Here is a 27,326-nt window from a genome sequence, read left to right on the forward strand (position 1 = left end):
CATGAAGGAGGTAGTTTTGACTGATGGCTGGGATTTCAGCAAGGACAAATACGAAAGTATGACACAAACAGGTAAGGAGAGCATGTCTAGCGACCTCAAACCAGCCCAGCCCAGCCTAGCCAGATATGGGAGGAGATAGGCTAAAAAAGTGCTGAGGACAAAGTTAAGAAAAGTATTATAATTTATACCCTGTTTTAAAAGATGATACCTGGGAGAAAGGGTCACCTTTTGCATTGCCTTGTCTCATCTCCAAGTATGTGGAAAGACAATAGGGCTCTGGAATGTGACAGACTCAAAACCCAACCACTACCCCCCACTCCCAGCCGTGAAACCTCAGGTAGGCTCTATGCTAAATCAAGCTTTAGTGTCCACATCTGTAAAATAGAAAGAATGATCTCAGAGGGCATAGCCAGGTACATGTATGCCATATAGACATTCTAAAAATTTTACATCTCCTTGCCCCTATTTTGAGCTTCTTGAGGTCAAGGATCCTATTATGTAGATCTGTGTATCTACTCCAAGGGCTTGCACATCAACTAGCACATGGGTAGCACACAACATGCTTGTTGGCAAAATAAACGAATCATTTGCAGCTGCCACTCACACTTACCAAAATACTGGTTGTGCTTTTGGTAGACCCAAAGAAACAGAGACCAAAAATCTGATTTTCAGTATAATCCACTCCTGACACTCACTTCTCACCCTCATAGATGCATCCTTGGTTTCATAGACCTGAAGTTCTCTCTTCCCATCTTGTCCCAGGTAGTTTCAGAACCAAGACAGATCCAATCCAAATAGTGTCATCTTATATTGGAGTTGAAAGGTCGGCACTTAAAACACTGGAGAAAATGTACTTCCATGGAAATTACCCCACTCAAGAGCCACTCACAGATCATTTGGACTGGGCAAGATCAGTGAGGCCTGAATGAGCCCTACTTATCCTTCAGCTCTCCGCTGAGACATCGCTTCCTCCTGAAAACCTTCTAGGGTCTCCCAAACTGGACAGTGCTACTTTTGTATGTCCCACGGTGTCCAGAGTTCACCCACATCATTGCACTTGTCACTCCAGATAGTTAGGATCTGTTATACTGATGGCAATGATAGCTTGTCTGCTACCTGCTGGTGTTTCTCTCTTTCTTAACACAGTGATTGTCAAATGGCAGCTACTCAATATATTGCTGGGGAATGAAGAAGTGAATTTATCAAGAAACTGATCAAAAACTTCTTTCTTTCTACTCATTTCCTTCTGTTCAGCAATGACTTACTATGAGCAGTAAGGACACCTACAACAGCCATCGTTTTCTACACACACGAGGAATGTAGAAAGAGAAGGCTGGGGGCCTCACAGTTGTGGAGCATCTCCTCTGTCCCATGTCCATTACACAAAGTAACTCACTTTGACATCTACAGACCCTGGGAGGGCTACCTCACTTTTCACTTAATGGAAGGGAGGTTCAGAGAGGTTAAGTAACTTAGCTAAGGATACAAAACCTTCAACTGGTTGAGAAAGAAAGCAAACTCTGAAGGCTTCAAAGAAAATTATGCAAATAAATCAAAGGGTGCCAAGAGGGAACTTAGACACTAGACAAAAATAAACAAAACCAACAACGATAAAACAAACTGGGTCCTTTCCTTCCAAACGCAGGAAATGAACTGGAAAAGAACCCAGTTTATTTTTGGCCTTTTGTTTTTACGAACTTCATCAGAATTTATCCCTGATTCATAACCTGAAAGACAAAAGGAATATTTTTAAATGTTCTGTTTTGTTTTTTCAAACTTACTTCCAATTTACAATTTTTTGAAACCTGAAACAATACGCTGCAAATCTCAAAATTCACATAGCTAGACTGAGTCGATACAAAAAGTAGAGAATGACCAGGAGCTGCTGTGCTCTGAAATCTGGCAACCCTGGCAGCATGGGAGATGGAGATGGCGTGGCTTCATGCTCAGACAGAAGGCCGGTCATCTCCACAAGGCCAGGCCAAGGGAACTGTATCCACGAAGGTCTAGAACAGCGCTTTGCAAACTGTGCCCCAGAATGGGCTCTGCCCTCCTCACTCTGTGGACAGGCAATACAGCATTATGCTGATCGCTTGCCTGGACTCAAAGCTTCCTCCAGCTTGGAGTGTCCAATAAGCTACGTGACCTTAAGCAACTTCTATCACGTTCCCAACCACCAGTCTCCTCATCTGTAAAAGCTGGTTAACAATAACACCCACTGCACAAGATGATGTGAGAGTCAAGTGTAAGAATAATGTAAAGCCTTTAGCACAGTGCTGGGTATTCAGTAAGGGTTTGAGAGTCAGCTACTATATTAATAGCAGCACTGAATAAATAATAATGGTATTTTAATTCAATAGGTTTCCAAATTTTGTTTGAAAAAAAAAAGGTTTTCATTGATTAAAGAAGCAAAGAAAAAAGGCTGCAGATTGTTTTCTAAAAGTTAAAAAAAAATTGAATACTTGCAATTCTCCTTATCTTATAACACTTGAACCACGAAGAAAGCAGGTGCTAACCTCAGTGTTGCTAAGAGGAGAAGGAGCCAAAACCGTGTCCAGCTTACCCCCAAGCCCGAAGGACCCTGCAGGCTATATACCGTGCCACACACTCTGGCTGTGGTCCCAGTAAACCTAGCAGAAGTACACACGTCCTTCTAATGTTGAAGTAGGACCATTGTTGAGAAGGCAGGAGAAAAAAAGTAAAAGTGAGTATTTATGAACTAGACGCCATAATAATCCTTAGAAATATCTCAAGTTACTTTGTTTTCAGAGGCAGAGGGAAAAAGAGAGAGTGTAGGGGATGGGCAGAGAGAGAAGGAGACAGAATCTTAAGCAGGCTCTACACCCAGCATGGAGCCTAACACAGGGCCCGATCTTTATGACCCTGAGATCATGACCTGAGCGAAAATCAAGAGTCAGCTGCTTAACTGACTGAGCCACCCAGGCGCCCCTTTAAAGTTGTCTTTTGATAAAGATTCTTTTTATCCAGCACTCCCTAAAAACTGAAGCCCATTGAGCTGCTAACACAGAATCCCTAAGCACCCACCAGAAGTTGTAATTCAATGCAGAGACATGATGTACTATAACCAGCATTGACTGACCTGTATCCACTTACCTCTTAGGCAAATTAAAAGCCTCCTGGTCTTCACTGAAAATCAATGTCTGTTTCATGTGGAATGTTTCTATGGAATTGTGGATTGACCAAGAACTATCATCGGTGTATGTGTACATGCACGTGTATAGAACAGGAAGTGAGGAGCTGGAAAATTTCCCCTCAAAGGCTTCCGTCCATTTATACCCAGCTGATCACATTCTGCAAAGTGAATACTGAGATGAGAACATCACCAAAGAGCAAAGGGCACTGACCCCCAATATTTTAAAAAGTTACCGAAAGCTCTCCATAGCTGTGTCATCTAGCAGAGGCTTCTAGACACTGAACTTCATTTTACCTCTCCTGGCCCCAGCCAGGGAGAAAAAGGATGAAATTAAGCAAGCATAAAAGGGGTGATTCTGTCCATAGTAAACCTGGACCTACTTGGGGACAGAGCCCAAACAGCAAGGGAACAGCAAGAAACAACAAGGCAGGAGCAAGGATGCTTCTGAGGGGCTTTATTTGCTTTTTGGGTGGCTTGGAGTTCCCAAAGTACCAGGCATGCCCACAATCAAATAAATGTAAGTTTCACATACTCCAAAGTCAAACAGATGACTTGGGAATCATTCCTGATAGCCCGGATAAGTGAGGGTTGAATAAGCACTGATGTTAAATTACGAAGCGGCTGGCAGTCTTTCGTTTTTTTTTAAGTGAGTATCTTTGAGTAAGAGCCATATGGGTGCTACAATAATGAGGTTTATAAATAGGCTTAATATTCAAACAAGCTGGCTTAAAAAAAAAAAAAACAAAAAAAAACTTGTGTTCAGTTTCAAAGTTGACAGCAAGATACCTCCCAGTGGGGCACAAGAGGGTTTTCCGGTGTGGGAAGTTGAATGTGCAACAACTACGCATGCACAGTGAGAACTCTAGCTCTCGGCCTTCAGTGTTTGCCGGCACTTCCAGGCAATGGTGACTCATTCTGCTCCAGATCCCGTCTCCATCCTTCCCTACCAAGGTCACTACTGCTGCCGATGCACAGACAGCTTTGGAAATCTTGGTTCTCGGCCCTCAGTTTCCTCAAGGGAGAGGAGATTGGGGGGCAAACTCAGAAAAAGTGCACAGAGTTAACTGAGTGGCGTTAACTACATGTTCTCAGGAGTTCAGCTCCCTTGTGGGAAAGTGGACTACAATAAAATGTCCCAAATACCCATGAAATGAGCAAGGACCTGAATGATCATCTGATCCTCCACTTTTGTTTTTCATTGGCATATGGGTTACAGGCTGAAGAGAACCGGATATCTCTGGAAACTTCTGAATACGTCTTAAATCATTTGTATGAACTACTCTACATGTTGCTGAGAATGGAAGGTCCTTGTACATTTCTTCTTAATCTACCAGTGATTTCATTTCCATGATGCATACATTAAAACCTAGATTTGCAAAGCTTTGTGTATATTGACTGCTTGATGGCACTTCTCATATTTGGAACAAGTAAATGCCATTAAGAAAATGTATATAAATTGCAGTCTCCTGGCACCTTCTGGCAGAGTATTGGGGAGCGGGAGAAGATATTAGAGAATGTGAGAGATTCTCTTCTGTTACTAGATCAAATATTTCTTAACTGATGAGCTACAGAATGAAAATCCATATGGGCAATGATTCTATTTTCTTTCATGGCCAAAGATCCAAAGCAATATAAAAAATGAAAAATAGTAAAATGATATAAGCTCACTTTCACCTGGAATAACCCAATAATTACTAAAGCGTTGTTTTTCTTTAAATTTTCTAGAGAATTTTTCTGCTAGTTCTTTCTTTGGGGAGGGGGGGGTGGGGATTGTCCCACAGACTCACACTCTTCCATTTAGCCTTGTTAGAAAAGGAAGATCATATTCAGAGTCAGCGACTCCCAATGCACAAACCTGCAATATGTACTCATCACCCAAAGTGATGAGATCAAATTCAAATGAAGAAATGAGGTTTGGGGACGAGGATGGTGAACCCGAAGAATAAGAGAACGCTAATCTGAAGCAGAGCTGTAAATAAGACCATCGATTTTTAACTCACTCCTAGAAGCAAATATGTTTGTATGTAGTGCTGGCTGGGCACTGGAAAGAGGAGAAATCTTTAAGAATTAATACAAACTAAACAACCCCACAGGAAGCCCCACCTGGAACAGCACCAATTCACTCAGCCAATCCACACGGTGCCCCATGCTCCCATATTCCCGAGGGCCTGTTTCTTCATTGTTCTCCCTCCCCAGCCCCCCTGTCTGCCTGCAGACAGCTGGCCAGACATAGAAATCCAAATCTCTTGTTCATGCCTGCTTCTCTCCTGGGCCTGAGTTAAAAATTCCAGCACTCGAATTACTGTCCAACAGGCCCCCAAATGGGACTCCCCCCCAGAGAAAGCTGAAATCTTCTGGAAAGCAAGGCTTTTTGAACAGACCAAGCACTATTTCCCTCCTGCTTAAAGCTAGGCAGTGAGCTAATCACTGGCACCAACAACAAAATATGGAAAGGTTTTTAGAGAAAGAAAATAGAAAGTAAATGTCATGCTTGTAGAAGTTCAGGTAGTACTTTTTTGCACAAATTATTTATCCCTCTATTCACATATTTACAACCACTTGCTGTGTTATAAGCACAGCAAAACTGTGTGGGTGGGAATGGAAGAGATTTCTGTGACCTCCTTCTTAGGAGCCTGGCTCCTATTTAGATAAACATCAATGAGAAAGGCTGAAAACAAAAATATTTCTTAATATCTGTGCAACACTGCCAAAGTGGAGATAAATCCAAAGGATTAAGACAAAATCTTACTCTCCACAGATGTATCCCTGTAATTAGGGGAGGAGTAGAATTTTTTAAATTGAATTATCCAAAGAGTTGCTCCAGGTCTCTACTTTGCTCTTCCCCATGTGTATTTGGCCGGAACAAAAACTGTATCTTCTGCCAAGTTTAACTTCAGCGACCAGTCTAATCTTTCTAAGCCTTTCCTATCTACTCTAGGAGTATTCCTTCCCTCGCTCCTCTCTTCCACCCTCCTCCCAACTCTTATCCAAACCTACTCATGGCAGAAAGCAGCTACTGGCCATTTACAACTCCAGGTGACTTTAAGTCAACACACAGTTCCTGGGGAGCAGAGATCCTTCCTATTTCCTCCAAAACCTTCTCTAACAGTAACATCATCCACAGAAGACTCTTCTCTGGACACAGGCTCTGTAAATTTTAACAATTTAAATATGGCAAAAATAATGGGAATATCAAAAAAACAGAAAAAAAAAGAGGGAAAAAATTAACTAGCAGATACACTCATAAGGACCATTCTGAGCTCTACTATCAATGGAAATCAGTTGAAAATTTGAACCAAATTCTGTTTACCTATAGTTACCTTCACTGAAACTATCCAAAGACTCCCAGAAATGGGTGCTTTGAACAATTCCTTTATTTTTTTTAACAATGACTAATTTCAGTCCATAGTTTTGTAGAAAGAATGACAATTCTAAACAATATTTATGGAGCTTCGATTTATGGTAATTAATCCTTTTGTGTCACAAATGAGCAACACAGGACTCTATTCATGAAAGTATTGGTGGTCCCTCATAGTTAGCAGACTCGATTTCCAAATACAACCTCCTGGAATAGTATACTAGATATAAAATAGGGAATTTAAAGGCATTATAAGACCCATCACAGTCATCCTTAGACAAGAGTCAGAGAGATAGAGAAAAAAATGGGTCAGATATTAGTCTGAATTTGAACTATTCCTAAAACACACATGGAAGTAGATTTCAAAAACTAATCCTTCAGGGGGTACCTGGGTGGCTCAGTCAGTTAAGCACTGGCAGTGCCTGCTTTAGATTCTCTCTTTCTCTCTCTCTGCCTCTCCCCAGCTCATGTTCTCGCACTCTCTCAAAATAAATGATAAATTAACTTAAAAGAAAACTAATCTTTCACTACTAGATTTACTCAGAGCGTCTCTAGAGTGCAGGAAAAGTCTTGGTTATTTCAGCATTTTGGTTGTTTGGAATCTGGATAAACAAAACTTAATGTTCTTTGGATGTCCAATAGTGACTTTCGGCCAAAATATTCAACGCATTCTTATGTTGATTATTTAAGGTTTCACTCTTCTGGTGGCCTTAAGGGAAAGGAAAGCTGTTTCAGCAGAATATTGAATAGTGCGTCACTGCAATAGACCTCTGGAAGAGAATGAAAGTGGACGGAGAGAGAGGACTTTGGGGAAGGCCTTAAGAGTAGGAAAAGGGCCATGAATGAGGAGACATGGTGTGGAAGGTGAGAGCTACACCAGGACCTGTGCAGTGCCCCAAGAGACAGAGGCTTGGTGTGTCCATCACAGGGCACCTCAGGAGCAGCAGTGACCCCATGGAGCACCACTGGGCAAGCCTAGACAAAGGACAACCTCCTGCAGAATCCAGAGAGTCTACCCAGCCAACCTTCAAGAGGCCCTGCTGTGGTGCTTGGGCTCCACGCTTTGGGTCTCACTGCCTGGCTCATGCTCTTGGAACCAATGTTCCAAGCAAAGCTATGTACACATTATGAGCTGGCCTTTCCCATCTGTTGGACAAGAAAATGTCAATGAGAAAATATATATAAACTTACAGTCTTCTGGCACCTTCTGTCAGACTATTTAGGGTGTCACACTAAACTGCATTCTCTGTGTATGTCTGTGTATATACATACATATAATTTATTTTTCTTCTTACTTTGTTGGACTATACATTATACCTCCAAACCAGGCTTTTCCATTTATCTCCAGACTCATTTATCCAACTGCTCATGGCTTCACCACATCTATTCAAGGACATCTTTGGGCCCCTCATATTCAATATGTCCAAAACTGAACTCATTATCTCTACTCCCCATTCATTGTGCTCCCATGTACAACCAAACCTACAACATTAACCCCCACCCCACCTCAGTGGGCCTGATCTAAGTAAATAGCATCTAGGAATGAAGCTAAAAACCTAGGAGTTTTCCTAGATTCCACACTCTTCCCCATTTCCCACATCCAAATCCTGTTGAGTCTGCCTCCTGAAAATCTCTCAAATCCATCCCTATAGACCTACAATGGCTTCCCATTGGTAAAACCCCTGGTATAAAGAAGAAGCCTCTCAGCCTTAGTGCATCATCTGGGAGCCCTCCGTGCCATGAGAGCCAAGCAAGGGAAGCAGTGAAAGTGCAGGCTAAAGTGTAAAACAAGAAAGCTGAGGCAGAGGTCCAAGTAAACTGCTAACTTCTGCACCCATGGAAACCACAGGAGCAGAAACAGGAAAGCCAGAGGTCAGGGATGCTAGTACCAATTTGTTGGTACATGTCTACTTTCTAAAGCTTGATTCAATGGATCTCGAAATCCGTCACCATCTCATCACAATGACCACCTTTGAGACCCACCTTGCTCATATCAAAACAGTCCCTTTTGGTCCTTTGCCCTGGACCTGTGACTTTCAGGACTAATTCTGTTTTCATTTGTAGCTGAATGTGGCACATGTACAATAAATCATCTCTTCTGCTGTCTTAGCTGAAGAAATCAATAAAATAAAATAAAATAAAATAAAATAAAATAAAATAAAATAAATAAGAAGCAAGATCCAATCCCTCTCTAGCCACGTCTTGAGACTCCTGTCTCTATACAATCTTGACTCTAGCCACGTGGCCTTCCTGTTTTTTCAGAGGTGCCATGATCTTTTGGCTTTTTTGCACATGCTGTTTTCCCAGCCCCTGAATACCTTAGAACACTCTTCTTCAACTCTTTACTTAACGAATACCTACTTGTTCTTCATAGCTCATTTTAAATCTCACTTCCTCGAAGAAGCCTTCCCTGATTTTTGCACCAGGTTTGGGCCCTCTATTATATTTTTCCACAGCACTCGTCAATATAAATAATTACTTGTGGAATTACATATTTAATATTTGCTTCTACCAGTAGACTGAATGTTCCCTAAAGGAGGGAGCCTTTATCTTGCTTCTCACTGCCTGGTGCCTGGTGCATGGTAAGTGCTAGAGAAATGTTTGCCTAGTGAATGAGTGATGGATTACTTTCCTACATATAGTTGTACGTGTAGTCATTCAGATATATCAATAAAATTCATTACCTATGATCATAAATTATGTCTTCTCAATTGAATTATTCTCTAAAGCTTTTCATTATTTCACAACCTAGAAACATCTAGGCTTTTCTTACACTCATAAAGACTCATTTATTTTATTTAATAAGAGCTGTCAAAAGGTCTTTAATAAAGAGTACAGTTCAATAAGTCTGAAGAATACCAAAGTTGACATGGATTCAGTATACTTTCTTCAGAAACAGAGTGTTCCATTTGTTGGGGAATCCACTTTTTACTGCTGATGAGAAGTTGTGATGCTCATTCTCCAAGCTGTTAAAGACTACTTTATGGGCCTCAGACTCAACAATTATTTTTCTTAGTCTCTAATCAAAAAGCCATGACTCAGGTCATGTAAGTGCTTTCCCTCCATATGGAAAAACTGGAACCAAGCAGTTTCTATGAGCCAAAGAAAACTAAAGACAGAAAATCGAGCTAGAAATGTAGAAATACCCTCTACTCAGGGCTGCATCCCAACCAATAGAGGCTGTAAAGCTTGGTCAAAATAATAAATACTTAGCTTGATAAATAGTTAGTTGTAATTAGCTAATAAGTCAGCACAACCAAATTATGTTAAGCAAGTGCTGATGTACTAATATACTGCATTAGTATTCAAGTAAAGAAAATTTCATTCTAAATGTAAAAACCCATTTACCCTTTATATGTTTACCTCTTTCTCCCTCTTAATATACATTAAGAACCTATTCAGGTGAGACTTTATTGATCTTTATTAGGAAAAGAAAGACTCAAAAATAATCCCTCATATACAAATGTCTTCCTTCTCTGAATCCTAGGACATTGTGTCAACATCACTTATTTAGCAATTAATTATTGCACATACTTTTATTGTTGTTTTTTAACTTTTCACATGTATAAAGATTTATACTGTCTCCCTAACTAGACTCTAAATTTCCTGAGAACACGGTTTTTCTATATCTCCTCTGAAGCTCCTGGTATCTGGTATAGAATAGGAGACCAACAAAAATATGCCAAGCCATTCCAATTACGTGACAGATTGGAAGGGCCAATTAATACCCTAAAATACGTAATCTGGAGGAAATAAGTAATTTTTTAGATTATTCTTTCGGCATTGCTTTATTAGTGAGATTCACATGAAGCCCCTCTTTCTTAGGTCATCTGTTTGTGAGGCTTTTCCTCAGAACCATGACTCTCAGACCCACTGCTCCAAGCCAAAGGTCTCTCCATAGTTCCAGACTATCACCAACACCTACATGGATCTTCCATTCCATTTCAACATATCTAAACCCAAGTTTATCACTCTGCTTTATCCCAGCCTGCTCTCCTCTCCATGGCCCCTAATAAGGCAAATGGCACCAAACTAAGACACCCAAGCCAAAACAAACTTGGAAGACAACTTCCCTTTCTCTCTCTGCTCAAAAACTAACTGGCACTACACTAAATTCAAGAATCTTCTCCAAACGGTCGCCAGGCCTCAAATTCCATCACCAGTCTGTCCTCTACACTTCTTCCAGAGTAGCCATCCTAAAATTCAAATCTCAATTTGTTACTCTCCAGCTTAAAGCCTTTTAACACTTCCTTATAAGTAAGAGATAAGATGAAAACTCCTTAAAATTACCTGTACAAAATAAAAAATATTCTCTGTAGGATGAATGGAGAGTGGAACGCATTTGTGTGTGTGTGTGTGTGTGTGTGTGTGTGTGTGTAATATAGCAAAATGTGTTCAAATATTTGCCTCCTTAAACTATGAGCATGTACAGTTTTGAATAAAACAAAAAGCAAATCTCCTAGAATTCCATGTATTACTACCTGGCGCATGCCTTCCTTTCCAACATTCTCTCTCACTCCTCCTCAACGGGCCAACATCTCCCATGCCTCTGTACCTCTGCACACTCTGTTACCTCCATTCATCAGCTTTCATCTATCCCTCAAAATTGCACTTGATAAGCTGCAAGAGGATATCACACAGCTACCTTTCAAGGAAAGTAACTAAGGCTCTTGGGAATTAATTGATTTATAGGGAAAGGTAACCCTGTGAGGTCCCTAAGGGACCAGGGACCAATTTAGGGGCCAAGTGCTTTTGGTTTTAATGTTAATTTATTTTTGACAGAGAGAGAGAGAGAGAGAGAGAGAGAGAGAGAGAGAGAGACAGAGTGCGAGCAGGAGAGGGGCAGAGAGACAGGAGACACAGAATCTGAAGCAGGCTCCAGGCTCCAAGCTGTCAGCACAGAGCCCCACAGGAGGCTCAAACTCACGAACTGCGAGATCATGACCTGAGCCGAAGTCGGATGCTTAACCAACTGGGTTACCCAGGCGCCCAGGGGCCAAGTGCTTTTGAGGTGACCTGGGAGATTTCTGTCCAGTAGTTCAACATTGGATGATAGCAAATTGACCCAACCACACCCTCTCCTTTTGGAGATTATCAATGAGAAGTGAGCATAGAGAAGGGCACTAGGATTCAGGCTTTATCCCTAGTAAATAGAAGAGCTTTCCCAGTTGCCCATAAAACCAGCTCATAATTCTGGGCTGATTTATTCTGGGCTGACTAGAGGACTCTTTGCTTCCTCAAATCTTTGCAAAACACTTCTTTGCATCTTTGCACAAGGCTGACATGAATGAAAAGGATCTGCGCGAGTCTCTTCCTTGTAACTCTAAGGACTCCGCTAGAATAAATCTGCAGCTGACTGCCAGCCGGCAACACCTTCTCTGGCCAACCCAGATAGAGGTGGCTCTCTGTGTATCCCTCTGTAACTATAGTCAACACTTCCGGCTTTTCCTTTCAGTCTCTCCTGCCAGCTTTGGAAGTGCTGAAGGACAGGTATTTTATCTACTCTCGCACACCCAGAGCTTATGAAAGTGCCTGGCATATAATAGACACTCAGTAAATGTTAACTGAGTAAACTAATGTTGCCTGAACACTGATGGCGCTATTAAAACTTTCAGATGAGTACAGAGAAAATACAGCAGCAGAGGGCTTCATTAAATAAGAAATATGAAACCAGATATCCAAGCTTCTTTGTCTATGGCTTTCCCTCACATCTTTGCTGTGTAGTTTGGAAGAGTCACTTAAGGTCTCGGTACTTCAGTGGGATATTAGTGAAGACCCTTTGAGAGAAGTCAAACTCAAAGCAACCTTAGCAGAAACAGCCTGGCTGGTGGTAGAGCTGGCAGAGTACAGAAACTGGGGCTTCGGCTTCTGGGAGCAGATCGGGGATTTCCACTCCATATTCTCCCCTCTGCTTTTCCCTAAGTGGTGGCTTCACTGTCTCCTATCACAGAAAGGTCTTCCCCATGAAGTGGGAAGTTGAGCCAGTGGCAGCCACCAGGAAAACCCAGAAGAAGGGAAAGCGGCACTCTCCAGCGGCCAAGAGAGCAATGCCAACAAAGGACTTTACCACTCGGTTCCGTGCCACACCTGAGACCTACCTACCACTCTTGCCACGAAGGTCAAATTCTAAGATTTGCCAGTCCTGGGTCTTGAGCTCATCCCTAATCAGGAGGGAGGCAGGGTCTATTACCACATTGGGGAACGGGAAAGCCCACTGAATAGACAATAGTCCCAGTCTATTACCTTAATGGCTATTTACCTCCCTTTATATCATGATATCATTTTAGATAATGCAAAAGAACACATCATCTTCATAGAAAGTGTTATATAAGCATAAAATTTATTATACTGACTACCTCATAGTAAGGAAAAATAAACACATTATAGCTTAATTACAATTTTGACAACAGAATAAGTGAAACCTGTTCACTTGCTCTCAACTAAAAAAAAAAAAAAGGTATAGAAACACTTTTTCGTCATCATAGAACAGTCTGGCAATAGAAAAACCCTTGGTCAGGACCCAAGGTACAAGTCATGACTCAAACCTATGCAGCCATGAGGCTCCCCCACATCACCAGAGGAATAAAGTACAGCCGTTGTCGTATTTTCCCTGATTGGAAGATTCCCTAACAAAACAGCCATCGGGAGGGGCTCTTAAAAATTCCACCCTCTTTGCAGAGGAAAGAAGTATGACAACAGCACTAAGGGGAAACCGAGGTTTACAGAAACGAAAATGGGTTAAAAAAAAAAAAGAGGCTCATCCCAGAAATGTAAGCAGATAGCATCCCTTTGACAGACATAATTAAAAAATTCAGGTGTGCAGTATTGTTCCCTCCCAGCAAAGAGGAACATGAACATGGGTCTGAGAGCTGCAGAGGGAGGATGAGGAACACCACAACCTTCAAATCACAGTTGGTCTCTATACATTGGTATTCAGCACCTCACGCAAGGAAAAAGAGTCGTCATTATGGTAAATATCAATGCTTGCAGAGTTTTGCCATCTCAGCTGGGGTACATAGTGTTTAAAATTCACATTTCCAGTATTCGATGTGCTATGAGCATGGCGATGATGCTACAAGGCTAGATTAAGAGTTTTTCCCAATTTTTTTCCCCAGAGAAATATGTGAATGAGCTCTAGGTTTCAAATACGTATTGATAATTTACTATACACCAGGTGGTACCGTAAGTGCTGGGGACACACCGGTGATCAAAACAGACTAGAAAAACTATGTCCTCATGAAGTTTATATTTTAGTTAGAGAAGACAGACAATACACGTAATAATAAAAAAAATACCTAGCATTCAGGTGGTGAGATGTGTAAGAGAAAAAATAAAGCATGGAAGGGGGATGAGTAGAGGTTGTAATGTATACAGGATCATTCCCTATATTCTCCTATGCTGTAGATTCTTGGCAGATAATAATAGCAGGAGCAACAATCCTCTTACTGCCGGTAAAGACCACTCCAGGCCAGTGCACAGAAGGGAAGAGGATATGGGGAGGGAAAAAGAGAACTTAGATAAACAAGGGTGGGATTCAGCCCTGGGTTGTGGCTTTGCCACATCTGTTCCTACCTCAGTTTAGATCTCTGTGCCCGATCTGGGTAATGATATTAACAAAACCTGCCTCCCACCTCGTTCATGGAATAGTGTGTTGATACGTCATATGGCCTATAAGCTGATCCAAATATATTTGGATATATACATTCATGTTGAATATTATAAAGTTCCTATTTGGGTCTTTATGTTTCCTTAATCACCTATTTACTGAACACCTACTACATGCCAGACCCTGCTCTGTACACTGGAGGTACAGCAGTAAGCAAGACACACAAAGTGTCCGTCCTCAAGGAACTTATGCTCTAATACAGGAGATGAAAAATTCAATAGTAAATTGAATAGAAAAGATACTGACAAGAAGAAGACGCCACTGAACAGTCCAGGCATGAGATGATCAAGTCCTGAACTTAGATGGTTCCCAAACAAGCTGAACTAAATTCCTGACTATCTGTGATCACCTATAAAGCCCTTTCTATAAGGGAGTCATGGTAACAAATTTACTTGAAAATCCAATAGGACTATTAGGTATTTATAAAATGATGAAAGGGCTGCTTCCTTTCTCTTACTGACAGTCTGTTGTGTGGACAAATAGAAACATACCCTTCCACCTCCTAACGGTTTCTAGTTTGTGAACTGCGAAAGTGTTATTCCAAGTGGTATAAATAAGCATGCCTTTGGTTTCCAGAGTCTTTAGCAACTTATCACAGCACTACTGTTTTGGTTTTTTAAGTGGCAGTAAGAACCATTAACAGTAGTAAAAAACTATGCCATAATTACGGTAGGAACATGTCCTTTTCGAAACAGAAAATGAAGCAACAGATCTCCTAGGATTGCTGTTAGGCAGAGCATTTCAGTAGAAGGGTAAAGAGAGGAATTCAAAAACACACACTTGGAAAAGAATCAACCCACACCTTTCATGTTCAAAGGCACCGGATGCTGAATAGATATGAGAGACTAGAGAACGAAAATGTGGTTATATCACACCCCAACACCTTGGGGAGAGAAGCCTACAAGATATGAAGCAGAAAGCTACAAGACAGCATGTTGTAAGCACTAAACGCTTTTTTACACACATTCTCAGCCTGGCTTATTTGCCCAAACACTCCTCTCTAGCCTGAGTAGCTCCATGGAGTGGGCTGTAATTGTAAAGCAGCCAGAGAGCAGTCCTGAGTGTGTGCAGATGAGTCCCTCCAGCCGAGATGGCAAGGAGACCAGCCTGACTGCACTTTTACATTGCATACTTGGACCCAGACTGTAGAGGCCAACAACTCTCTGTGTGCACCACAATATGATCAGATTGAATGCTCATTACCTATGACATGAGTTTATTGTAAACACTGCTCTGAAAGAGGCGCTGCCTTGCACGCGTCTCAACTGTCAGGACAGTCTGCCAACCAAAACGACAAAATTTCCACACAAGTTTACCACCTCTGCTTGCTTACAGCAGCCAGACAACTCAAAAATCATAGTATTTGGCATGGTTTCCCCTTTAGATCAATGGCAATGAAACTCACTTAGATTATTAACGGAAGGGCTTTGATAAATTACACTTTAGGGGACCCCTTAAAGAAACATACACTTTCGTTATTGCTTCCCTTTAGAAACTTTGAATACCCTGGTCAGGATGTGGTCTCCTCTAAGATGAAGCGAACTTAGATCAGTGCCTTTTTGATTTTGTTTTGGGATGTGATGTGTGTGTGTGTGTGTGTGTGTGTGTGTGTGTGTGTGTACACGCATACATGCACACACATGCTTTCAAAAACAATAACTACAGCAAAACAAACAAACTGCCAAGGAAGGCGCTGGTATTCCCATCTTTGTCCTTCATAAGGAACAGAATGTCTGGATAATATATTTGGAGAAAAAAATTGTTTTTTTAACTGCACTAGATATTTGATGCCAAATGTCTAATGAAATGAGTATCGGGTAGTTATGAAAGATGTCTTTGGGATCTGCCTGGTCAACTGAGGAGCAAGATGTAAATATACAGGTATCACTAGAGCTTCCTGAATGGGGTAACAAGCTCTTCATTATCTATAAAATCTTTTCACAGAAAATACCATGTATTTTCAGGTCACCTCTCCTCAGTACCCAAAACCAGACAGAACCCAATGAAGTGAATGAAATTCAGAGATCTCTGTCCATCAGTCCAACTAGAATTCTGGCCACTATATTGAAAGCAAATGCACGATTTCACTATTCAAATACTGCTAGGAAACTCCACTGTTGGTTCTGACCCCCACTTTCTCCAAAAATAGCCCCTTCCTTCTGGTGACTATTTTAAGATAGAAAGAACCCTAAGAAAATATCAGAAGTTGAACTAGGCTGGGGAGAAGGAGAGGAAAATTTAGCAGCCAGAATGCATGTAGAATTTGAACGGAAGGTAAGTTCTTGGACCACCTGCCAAGATGTTTGCAAGCACTTTGCAGAGAATAAGTCTTCCTTCGATTAACAGTCCCCAGACTTTTCTCCCTGGGCAAAAGGACCAGAAACATCTCCATGAGCTACTACAACTGAAATCTAAGGACATTTCCTCTTTCCCCCAAAGAAAGTATGCTTTGGAAATAGCAAGGCATTCTAAAACACTCAGAAAAGTCTCTTGTGAAAAAAAGAGGGGCGGGGGGAGGTAGCAGTGACTGTAATTAACAGAGAAGCAGTTGTGGAACTTCTAGGGCTGTACTTAAAGGGCCATGCGGGAACAGGGTGAGCAGTCATGGCTGTAGCTGTGTAGTAAAATACTGACTGCAGAGAGATACGGGGCAAGAGAAGTAAATGGATTTACTTACAGCCCTCGGAGCCGAAGCCAGATTTTCTCGATCTGTTCGGGTTGCAGGTATTTCAGAGAGTTGCTCTCAAATTCTTCAATCTCCTTGGTCGGCGACTCCATAGCTGCAGGTTATCAGTGGGAGTGAGGCTGGGAGAGTTTGGGCTGGCCCTCCCCGCCTCCTCACCGGCCCGGCCCTCGAGCCCCAGCCGTGCGCCGCGCGCCTTTGCCTGTCACTTTCTGTGCGCGCTCCTCCTTCTGGGCCCCCCAAACCCGGACTTACAGGGGGCTCGCAGCGCCGGCGACCCCCGGCCCAGGTGCCTCCTGGAGGCGGCTGCGGGAACCAGCCATGGTCCCGAGCTGCTCAAGGAGAAAGCACCTGGACCTAGTGGGATTTTTTTTTCTTTTTTTTTTTTTTTTAACAAAGCCACAGAAGCGAACCGTGAGGCAGCTGAAGGACTGGGGGGAGCGAGGGAGGACCGAGTGTGGAGGGGAGACAGTGAGAAGGGGAGAGAGCGGAGGAGATGCGCCGAGGGGGAGCTGGGGCGGGCGGGGTGCTCCGACCCCGAGGCTGCGCACGGGGCTCCGCCCGCGCCCCCAGCCCGGGGCGCCCCGAGGCCTCCCCCCTCCCGTCCCGCCCCCTCTCCCCCCCCCCCACCGCCTCGCAGCCTTCGCGCCCCGTCTCTGTTTTCTTTCACTTACCAGCAGCTCCGCTGACAAGCGAGAAAAGTGACAACTGAGAAAAGTCGTCTGTCAGCGCGCCGGGGCTGGCGTCTGGTGTGACACCCGCGGGCGCGCAGGGAGGGGCGCGCCGGGCAGCGCGGTCCGCGGGGCACAGGCTCGCCAGGCTCTGGCCTCGGACCCGGGGCCCCGCGCGCCACGCACCGCCCCGGCGCACACAAGACCAGGCCCGCGGCGCCACGCGCGAGCCCAGGGACCCCGGGCTTGCGGGCCCTCCGGGGGGCTGCGGAGCAAACAGCGCGGCGAGCTTCCGCGGAGTTTATGGGGGGAGCCCTCAGGTATGGCTCACCTACTCGTCCTCCCTTGAGCCGCTTCCATTTTGAAATATTAAAGCAATTGGTAAGGACTAAAGTAACCACACATCACACTTAGAAGGTCCTGCTACGTTCCTGCTCTTGAGAGTCTTCGTTTCTCCCCCCGCCCCCCACCCATGGTGCGGAGAAAAGGAAAATAGAAACCAACAGTGAGGAGGTAGGAGTTTCCACCGATTCCACATACTCAAGAGGTCCCCGCGGGGCGACGGCTGAGCAGACGTTGGGACTGGCAAAGAGTTTCAGCTCCACAGAGTGGCAACGCACCGTCTGTTTCCCCCTAGGTCATTCAGTGTCAATAACACCCTGTGTGCTCTGGAAGAATGGGACCAGCTATGGAGTTGGGAAGCGCGGTGGGATTAAGAGAGAGACCACAGACAGAACACTAGAAGATCCTGGCTCCGGGTGATTGCAGCCCTGACTGACCTCACAGAACTGGTGGTCAAACTCCCATCTAGAAGAAGCCACCAACACTTCCCTGGGCCATTTCAAAGCTGGGACTCAGGGCTCCTGAGATTCTGGGTGCAGCCTGCCCTGTAACCATAGTTCCCTCACAAGCAGTTAGATTCTTTCAGTCACACTCCCAGCGTCCTTTGGCTACCCATCAGTTACATACCTGCTTCCCAAAAATGAGAGACTTAAAGGTAAGAACTCATGTTTCTTCATTGCTCAAGTAAAGTTACATTCATTGTGACCTTGACAAAGAAATAAAATGATAGTGTCAAAATCCTAAACGTTCACCCATTTGATGGTTGGCATTTACTTTCCAGAAATTAGAGGTTTCCATCCATCCAGTGGTGGGGATGGCATGGCTAGCCCCAGTCATTCCAGTGGAAGAAGGTATCTTCCACAAGGTGAGATGACAGACCTATTTGATTCAAAAGGACTTACACACTCACCTGCCACACAATCTGAAGTCACCTCATTAAAGTCAGTCCTTTAACTGTATGTATGAACCACATACATTATCACTGAGTTAACACATTACTACCAGGCAAAGGTAGTATTAAGCAGCTACCATGTTAACATGAAATTGATATATCTGAAAAGAACCAATTACCTACCCAATGTCACCCAGCAGGGAGCAGTGACCTGCTAGAACTGGATGCTTAAAAAAAAAAAAAAAGACATTGTTTTAACCACTTGTTTTGGGGATGCAAGATGGGAGGCAGCATGGTCCCCAGAGAGGTTTCCATCTCTGTGAACTCTGGGCAGCCTGCTGTCAGAATATGGAAGCGTAGCAATGATAACAGCAGCAAACAGGTATCTCAAACTGTCTCTAGTCTGAGCACTGCTCTAAGGTTCTATGCTCACATAACACTGGCAACAACTGTAGGACGCAAATACTATTATGATCATCCCCATTTTACAACAAGAGAGCTAAAGCACAAAGAGGTTATCCAAACCCACTGGAAAATGAACTGACCTGGAAAAGCGTTTGAGTTATGGCTCATTACCCTATCCAGTACAAATCTGTTCCCCTCACAGGGTCCCATTTTCCACCTGGCTAATGTAAAGAATTTAGGCATAAAGATTTTTTACATCTGTTCCACCTTCATGATTCTATGAGGTCATCTGGAGAGAACTGGGGAAAGGAATTGCTGAAAAGGGACATGCATATGGCTGAAAACATATTTTAATTATGGCATGGTTTCTCCAAGGACTGGCCTGGGATGAAAGGATACAAGAGAATAATAAAGCATATTCATCTTCCTGCCCTCCACCATATGTATGACCTTTTCCTTGTCTGAGTAGGATTTGGGTTAAGTCAGAGAAAAGTGAATTTTAGAAGAAAAAAGAAAGGAATAATTGTTCACTACAATTAAGCCCATCAGAAAGGGAAGACAAAAAAAATATATCCTTTAAAAAGTTTCTAAAAAGTAATTTTGTTTCATTTTTAAAAACTTTTTAAAATTGTACATTAGAAAATTAGTAAAGATCTATCACTTTTTTTTTTTAAATTTTAGAGCCATATAGTTTTTGGAGTGGGAGTGACCTTAAAGATAATCTGGTTTAGTAGAAGTTTACAGATTTTTTAAGCAACAGAACATTTTATGTAGAATAACATTTTATAAGGGACTCCAGTGCACACTTCATATTTAAAGATTATAGAAAGTGGTGCTCTGGTTGAATGGGGAAGGGGAGTGGGGAGTGCTTAGTTCTCAGAGACAGAGTCCACCTCTTCCTTCTCTATATCCCATCCCTGTGTGGCAAATACTCCCACTTCACAGATGAGAAAACTGAGGCTAAAGTACCATAGACTATCTTAGGATTTCTTGCTCCTAATCCAGGGTTGTTTCTAAAGCACATTATGAAAGGTTGTCTTCTCTCTGCCAACAAAGTATTACTACTTTTAGATGCACCATGTTATTATGTCACTCAGACTTTATTCTCTTTATGTATCACAGGCAGGATATGCTTGATAGTTGCAATAGCATTACAAGCCACAATTTCCACTGGCATTCCACCCAGAGACAAGCAATAAGTAGATGCAAACTCACCCAAAAACAAAAAATCTAAGAAAATGCAAAGCCACTCAAAACTTTGCTTTGGAGGTTCATTTCCATTGTAACTTCCTAACCCGACTTTTTCAGTAAGACGTTTTAAGAAATCTTATATGGTGAAACATCACTAAATACACATACACACACACACACACACACAACACACACACATATACACACAGAGACATGCATACATGTGTAAATATGTAATGTACATAAACACACATACTTATATACATAAATATAACTGCCAAATTAGAGTATTTCCCCAAATAGGGGCACCTGGGTGGCTTAGTCGGTAAAGTGTCCGGCTCTTGGTTTCGGCTCAGGTCATAATCTCATGGTTCATGAGTTCCAGCCCCGCATCAGGGTCTGTGCTGATGGTGCAGAGTCTGCTTGAGATTCTCTCTCTCCCCTCTCTCTCTGCCCCTACCTCGTTTGCACTCTCTCTCTCAAAATAAACTTAAAAAATTATTTTAAAAAATAATAAAATAAAATATTTCCCCAAATAGACATAGAGTAACTTAGCCTAAGTACTAGCAAGCCCCTCTGCATCATAAGATCAGAGAGAAAGTGAGCTCCCTGTCTGTGGCAGAGTTCAAGGAGAAGCCGGATGACTATCAGACAAGGGAGGAGGCATCAAGCTTTGTAGGCATAAGAATTACCCCTCAGGTCCCTTTCATCTCTAAGATTTCATAACCCAACAATAATCACAATAACCACAACCACTACCCTTACCAGTTATTGAGCACTACTAAATGCCAAGTGCCATGCTAAGCACATCACAGGTTGTTTCCTCCTCAAGAAAACACTTCAAAAGAGTTCATCATGCCCATTTACAAGCAAAGACAGAAAAGGCTCCCAAAGGTCAGCTCACTTTTGCAAAGACATGCAGTCAATAAGTGTCAGAGCCAGGCTTTAACCCCAGACCAAGTGCAAAGCTCCTGTTCTTTTCCCTTTGTTATACCACCTCCTTGCAGACACATAAAAAGACAAGTAAAAGGGTATATAGTAAAAAGGGTAGGGCTTCAAGATCACAGGTGAAGGGTCACTGATACTGTGGGGGAATTAGGAAGGCTACATAGCAGAGGTGACATTCAAACTGGATCAGGAAAATGGATCTGAAGAAGCTGTTTACGTGGAAGATGGGTGGAGGCAGATGACTCTGGAAAGAGCACACTGCTTGAAAAGAAACACAGAAGCATGAGAAGGTGTAGAGTGTACAGTTCTTCACAAACACTTTTATGTGGCTTGACTATAAGGGCATGACTAAGACAGGCAGGAGAAAATGCTGAAAGGGTCTGCCAGACTCTGTGGTCACAGAAGTAACTCAGTCTCTCTCCAGATGATGGAGAGCTGGGGGTGGCTCAAGGCAGAGGAAGGCATGGTCACATGTCAAGGGTACTCGCTGCCCTGAATATGCAGCACACACGGAGGTCAGCTCTCCAGGAACCTACCACAGGCGTGTGCAACAACCATGGGGCAAATGATCACCAGGGCTCCGTAAGAAGAATCTGGCTATCAAATACAAACAAGCTCCTCAGCCTACAGAGAACGAAGAGCTGCACAAAGAAAAAAGATAAAATCAGAAAAAGCACAGCACTGTCTCCCATGAAGACCCGTCTTCCAGCTACAAGATTAGGACCGCTTGCTTTGACCTTCATGAAGCAAACCAGAGCCCTTGTTACAGTTTTCATGACTCAGGAGTGGCATCATCCAGAGAGTCTCTCAGTAGGGAGATGGGGGAGAATTCTAGAGAAGTATTAAGGATATCGGAAGTAGCACCACCAGGCACATCAGCCCCTCCTTCTCACTCAAGCCAGAACATAACACAATGTCAATAGAGACATTGACGTATCGTCAATGGAGACAATAGAGAAGACACATTGTCTTCTCTCCCACTGGCTTCCCTTTGTGGCGAGGGGCCTCTTTGGTGACAGTTACACTGTCTTTTCCCTTTGAAGTCCTCTCATTGTGGTTTTATAATTTGGGTCAGACTCTGTCCCAGGAACCACCTCCACCTGAAAAAAGAAAGTGCAAGAAGAGGCAGTGAACTGCTAAGCACAGAGGACCCCCGTTCTCAGGCCCATCTGAAATGGGGCTCTGAGTAGCCAAATCTCAACCATCCAGAGTTTGGCCCAGAGATGGAGGGAGAGGAGACAGGAGAAGAAAGAGGATGGAGTCCCAGGCCAGGAGTGGTCTCATGTAACCTGCATGTGGCCCAGTGTCTGCCCCTTTCTGTGGCAGGATCCTTCAGTTGCTCTGACAGGACAAGCTCATGTGATGCGTCCACCGGAGGTGGTACAGGCAAACTGAAGGGCTAAGTGTAGCACTGAATCACATGTGACCTAGGACACGAAACTTCTCTCCTCTGGCCATGGCTGCGTTGGACTCAGTGACCTCTGGATCCCTTCTTAGCTCTCACATACCCCCATCTGAAACCCAAGCCTGGCCTCGGACAACCATGCTTTTTTGGCCCTCCAAAAAAAGCTACAGGAAAACTGGAGTGCTACCACTGGCTAGATTTGACTATAATAAACATCACTTAGGTTGGCCAGTCAAGGCCATCCACCCTGTATCTCTGAACAAAGTGACCAGTCTAAGGGAGCCACATAACTAAAGCAGATCTAATATTGGTTCCTTATGAGAGATTTGATGTGGCCACTGGGAAAGAGAGAGAGAGAGAGAGTCTGTCTTTTCTTTGAGATAGCATTATAAAGCTTGAGGTTATCTTGGCCTGGGTACATCGTTACCATGTAGAGAAAATATACCAGAAAAATGACACCAACACAGAGGAAAACAGAGAGAAAAGCTAACGACAACAAGAAACAAATGTTACAGGATCTTTTTGAGCCCCTTGATCCTGCTATGGCTGAAGCCAGAGCTACCCATGGACTTTTAAGTTATATGAACCAAACAAATGTCCCCTCCCCCCATATTTTCTCACTTGAGCTAAACTGAATCAGAGTTCTGTCACTGGCAACCATAAAAATCCTAACTAATAGAACTCCCATAGAGGATTTTTGTAAGGAGCTTAAAAAAAAAAAAAAAAAGCATGGCCAGTACCTTAAACACTGAAAGCTCTCATAACATAGTATAGCTCCTCCACCATCTCATCCATCCAACGGGACATGAAGGGAAGGAAACTGGAAATGGTACAGTACCTTGGAGTGGGCAGGGCACCCAAGGTAAATACAAGGAGACTTATCATCTCGACAAATAGATACCTCAATAATTTCATTTCAATAACAGTTTAGTAACAACCTATCAAAGCACTGCCATTATTATGTACATTAGTTCTTCAAAACAATCCTGAAGTTAGTGAAACACATTATTTTTATCTCAAGTTTTGACATGAGGTGGATGAGGTCCAAAAGATCTGTTGACTTCCCTCCCCTGGTCTAGCATCCAGCTAGTGGCCAGGTAGCATGACAATACACGGCTTCCTGACTCCTGGCCCTGGTGGCCACTCTGCCTCTCAGAACACACTGCCAACCCAGCAGAATTAACTTGGCTGTTCTAATGAAATTGAAAATTTTGCTCATGTAAAACTGCTGATGCTACAGTCAGCCAAATTCCGACCCAAATGCACATAAATCAGCGGGTTGTTCTTCCTATCACTGTAAAGCAAATTTGAATGTGGAAAACCTCAGCACTGAAAAGGATCTTAGCAATCCTCTTAGCCAAGTTGCTAATTACACTGACAGGAACAAGCAGCCCAAGCAGGTTAGATAACTGTCCACCAGACCCGGTGCTTGGCAGTGGCACAGCTGAGACCAGAAGCCATGTCCCGGTGCTCCACTAGCCCTGAGTTTCCTTCCTGAATCTCAAGAATGGCTCCTACTCCTATCCGAGGACTTGGCTCAACAGTTTGTTCACAGATAAGGAGAAGGAATGACCACTAAAAGCATAAGCCATTGGCAAAGGCTTCCTGAAGGAAAAAGCTAGAGAAGAGAGACTCCAGGAACATGAAATTGCATGCGGTGGCCCTGATAACACAAGGAATCTGGTGTGACCAGTATAGGGGGGGCCAAGAAAGGGACAACAGGCAAAGGCTGGATATGCAGATTGAGGTGGGCCAGGGCTCCCATATGAAAGCTTAGTCCTTGTATGCTCTTGCCAGTAGGGAATCATTAAAATCTGTTGAGAAGGTGTATGGTAGATGCAAAGCAGAATTGTGATTTAACAAGGACAATTTATAAAGAATGATAAATTTTTTTCCTGGGGCGTTGCATTGGCTCAGTCACTGAGTGTCAGACTCTTGATTTTGGCTCAGGTCATAGTCTCATTTTTGTGAGATCAAACCCTGCATGGGGCTCTGCACTGTCAGCACAGAGCCTGCTTGGGCTTCTCTCTCTCTCCCTCTCTCTCTCTGCCCATACCTCTCTCTCTCTCTCTTTCAAAAACAAATAAATAAACTTAAAAAAAAAACTTTTTCTCAAAAATTGTTCTTGAACTGTCACCAGAGAAAAAGATTTGCAGATTCTCATCTCTGTAGCAGGGCAGGGGAGGGGTGATAACACAGACACAATTTCACAAACAAACGCTAGGACTTTTAAAGTTCATTCACTCACTGAGTGCTTACTATGTGGTAGGCACTATGTGATAGTAAGTATGCAGTGGTCAATAAAAAATCCAGTCCCCGCAAATAGGGAAACAGATAACACAACATCATCATAAGTTGTGAAAAGTGCTAAAAAGAAAATAAACAGAGTCCAGTACAGAAAACAATAGGGGTGGGGCCTATTTATAAATAGGTTGGTATCAGCCAACTACTGCCATATAATATACCACCCTCTAGGATTTAGTGGTTTAGAACAACAGCAACCATTTTTTGCCCCCTCGTGATTTTGGGGGTTGACCAGGCAGTTCTTCCACGGGTCTTGTTTGGGGTCTCTCATGCATTTGGAGCTATAATATCCAATATGGTTTCACTCACTTGCTTGTAAGAGCAAGCGTTCTGAGAGGGAGGAGGTGAAGAAGCTGCCAGCCCTCACAAAGGCTGGGCCCAGAACTGGCACAGCATCACTTCCGCTGCATTTGGTTGCCTAAAGCAATCATAGTGCTAGCTCTGATTCAAGGGCAGGAGGAGAAATAAACTCTACCTTCCAAGGTGGAGGGAGAGGGAAGAAAGTGACACAGATTTTAGAGCCATCTTTAATCTACCTAGGTGGTCAAGGATGGCCTCTGTAAGCAGGTAACATCTGAGCCAAGACCTGAAGGAAGAAAAGAAATCATCCAGCTAACAGAAAGGAGGAAAACATTTCTGACAAGAGAGAACAACATATGCAAGGATTCTGAGGCAGGAAGAAGCTTGATGTGGTTAAGGAACTGAAGGCAGTTAAGTTGTGGCTGAAGGATATGACAAAGGGCAGAGTAGCCTGGGGTGAGAGGTGGAGGCAGCCAGGTGGGGCCACAGCAGAGCCTTGAGGGCAGATTTAAAGGCTGGCTATCACTTGAAGTACAAGGAGAAATCACTCAGGGATACCAAGAGATACATGTTTGTCAAGGGTCACTCTGGTTGCTACATGAAGAATGGCTGGAAAGGAATAAGAAATGTCCCCTGGCTTAATCAGAGATGCTAACTAATCTCAAAAAGTGACCTGAACTGGGTGGCTCAGTTGGTTGGGTGTCCGACTTCGGCTCAGGTCATGATCTCGCTGTTCGTGGGTTCAAGCCCTGCATCGGGCTCTGTGCTGACGGCTTAGAGCCTGGAGCCTGCTTCGGATTCTGTGTCTCCCTCTCTCTGCCCCTCCCCTGCTCATGCTCTGTCTCTCTCTGTCCCTCAAAAATAAATAAACGTTAAAAAAAAATTTTTTTGAAAAAGTGACCTGAACTGAGGAGAGACTGTAATGAGCTCCGACATCCAAAACCCACAGTGACAACACTGAACTAATTCAATCAGTGATGATGAACTAACTTCCCTGTTGGTAGCATTACTACAGGATTTACTAGACTAGCATCCCAGAAGACAGAGATCACAAGTATCCTGTCCATCACTGTCCCCAAGGGCATAACAGGCCAACTGGCCCATGACCAACTTGAGCTTCTCAGAGAAGGACTGTGAAATTTATTTCATTTATGGTCCAAGATGATTACTGCCATATGAACTATAGTCAATGAGCATATCTGAGACATGCAAACAACTAGACCAGAAGCTAATTTGGGGTTGTTTGGGGAAAGGCCAATAAGGCACTGCCCAGCTTGCATTTTGGTTCATAAAGGGTTAACTTTCAGTTATCCAGCAGCTGTACTTCCAAATAAATGAAATGTTACCTTTTGTGTGATTAAGGATACAAGCGGAATGAGGGGAAATACTCCTGACAGTATCTTCAAAATTGTTCTCTGGGATATCTAAATGGCCCATTCTAGTACTTCTGATTCCCAGAAGTAAAAGGATTTTTACGACCCAGGAGAATAAAAGAATAATGTCTCCATGAATGCCTCCCACCCATATGCTTTTGACAGATTTGTGCTAATAAAAAAGACCCCGAAGGCACCTTGATTTGGCCCATAGTCCTTCATATGTACAAACTGACAGACTCATCAGAAGTTGGCATACACTTACCTTGCTACTTCTGAGAGAGTTACAGACTCCTATAAGCAGGGAGTAGGACCTGATTTATGGAGAGGAATGGAAACTTACGGGCACAAATTAAAATTAATTAGCATGCAAGGCAAATCTTAGCCAGAGACTCTAAAAGCTGTGTGCCACCAGTACGCCCGCGGAACTGGGTGGACTCCCACAGGTATAGATAGTTCTATGGATTCTCCACTGCTTGGGCTAAATGTCAATGAAGAAATGACAATTATTCTCCTCAGTGGGATTTCAGAAGCACTTGAGAATTTAAAACCAAAGCATTGAAAAGAAAGGGTGCTGAGTCCTTGAAAATAGCTCCAATGTAGTCAGTGAAGATGCTGTTAGCAGCCATTCTGC

At 43.2% G+C, this 27,326-nt stretch overlaps 1 protein-coding gene across 5 annotated transcripts in view; it reads right to left on the reverse strand.

Moving 5' to 3' along the window:
• Nucleotides 1–27,326, reverse strand: part of PDE1C (phosphodiesterase 1C) — a 514,714-nt gene that overhangs the window by 292,060 nt on the left and 195,328 nt on the right. Inside the window, exon 1 of one of the 5 annotated variants that reach the window (XM_047849293.1) lies at nt 16,856–17,311. The exons of the other annotated variants lie outside the window; for them this stretch is intronic. Within the exon in view, the coding sequence (XP_047705249.1) occupies nt 16,856–16,956 (101 nt within the window). The 5' untranslated portion in view covers nt 16,957–17,311. Of the gene's footprint in view, nt 1–16,855; nt 17,312–27,326 lie in introns of those variants that run through there. 5 annotated transcript variants of the gene reach the window in all.

This window comes from Prionailurus viverrinus, chromosome A2 (assembly GCF_022837055.1).
Source record: "Prionailurus viverrinus isolate Anna chromosome A2, UM_Priviv_1.0, whole genome shotgun sequence".
NCBI classification, from domain to species: Eukaryota; Metazoa; Chordata; class Mammalia; order Carnivora; family Felidae; genus Prionailurus; species Prionailurus viverrinus.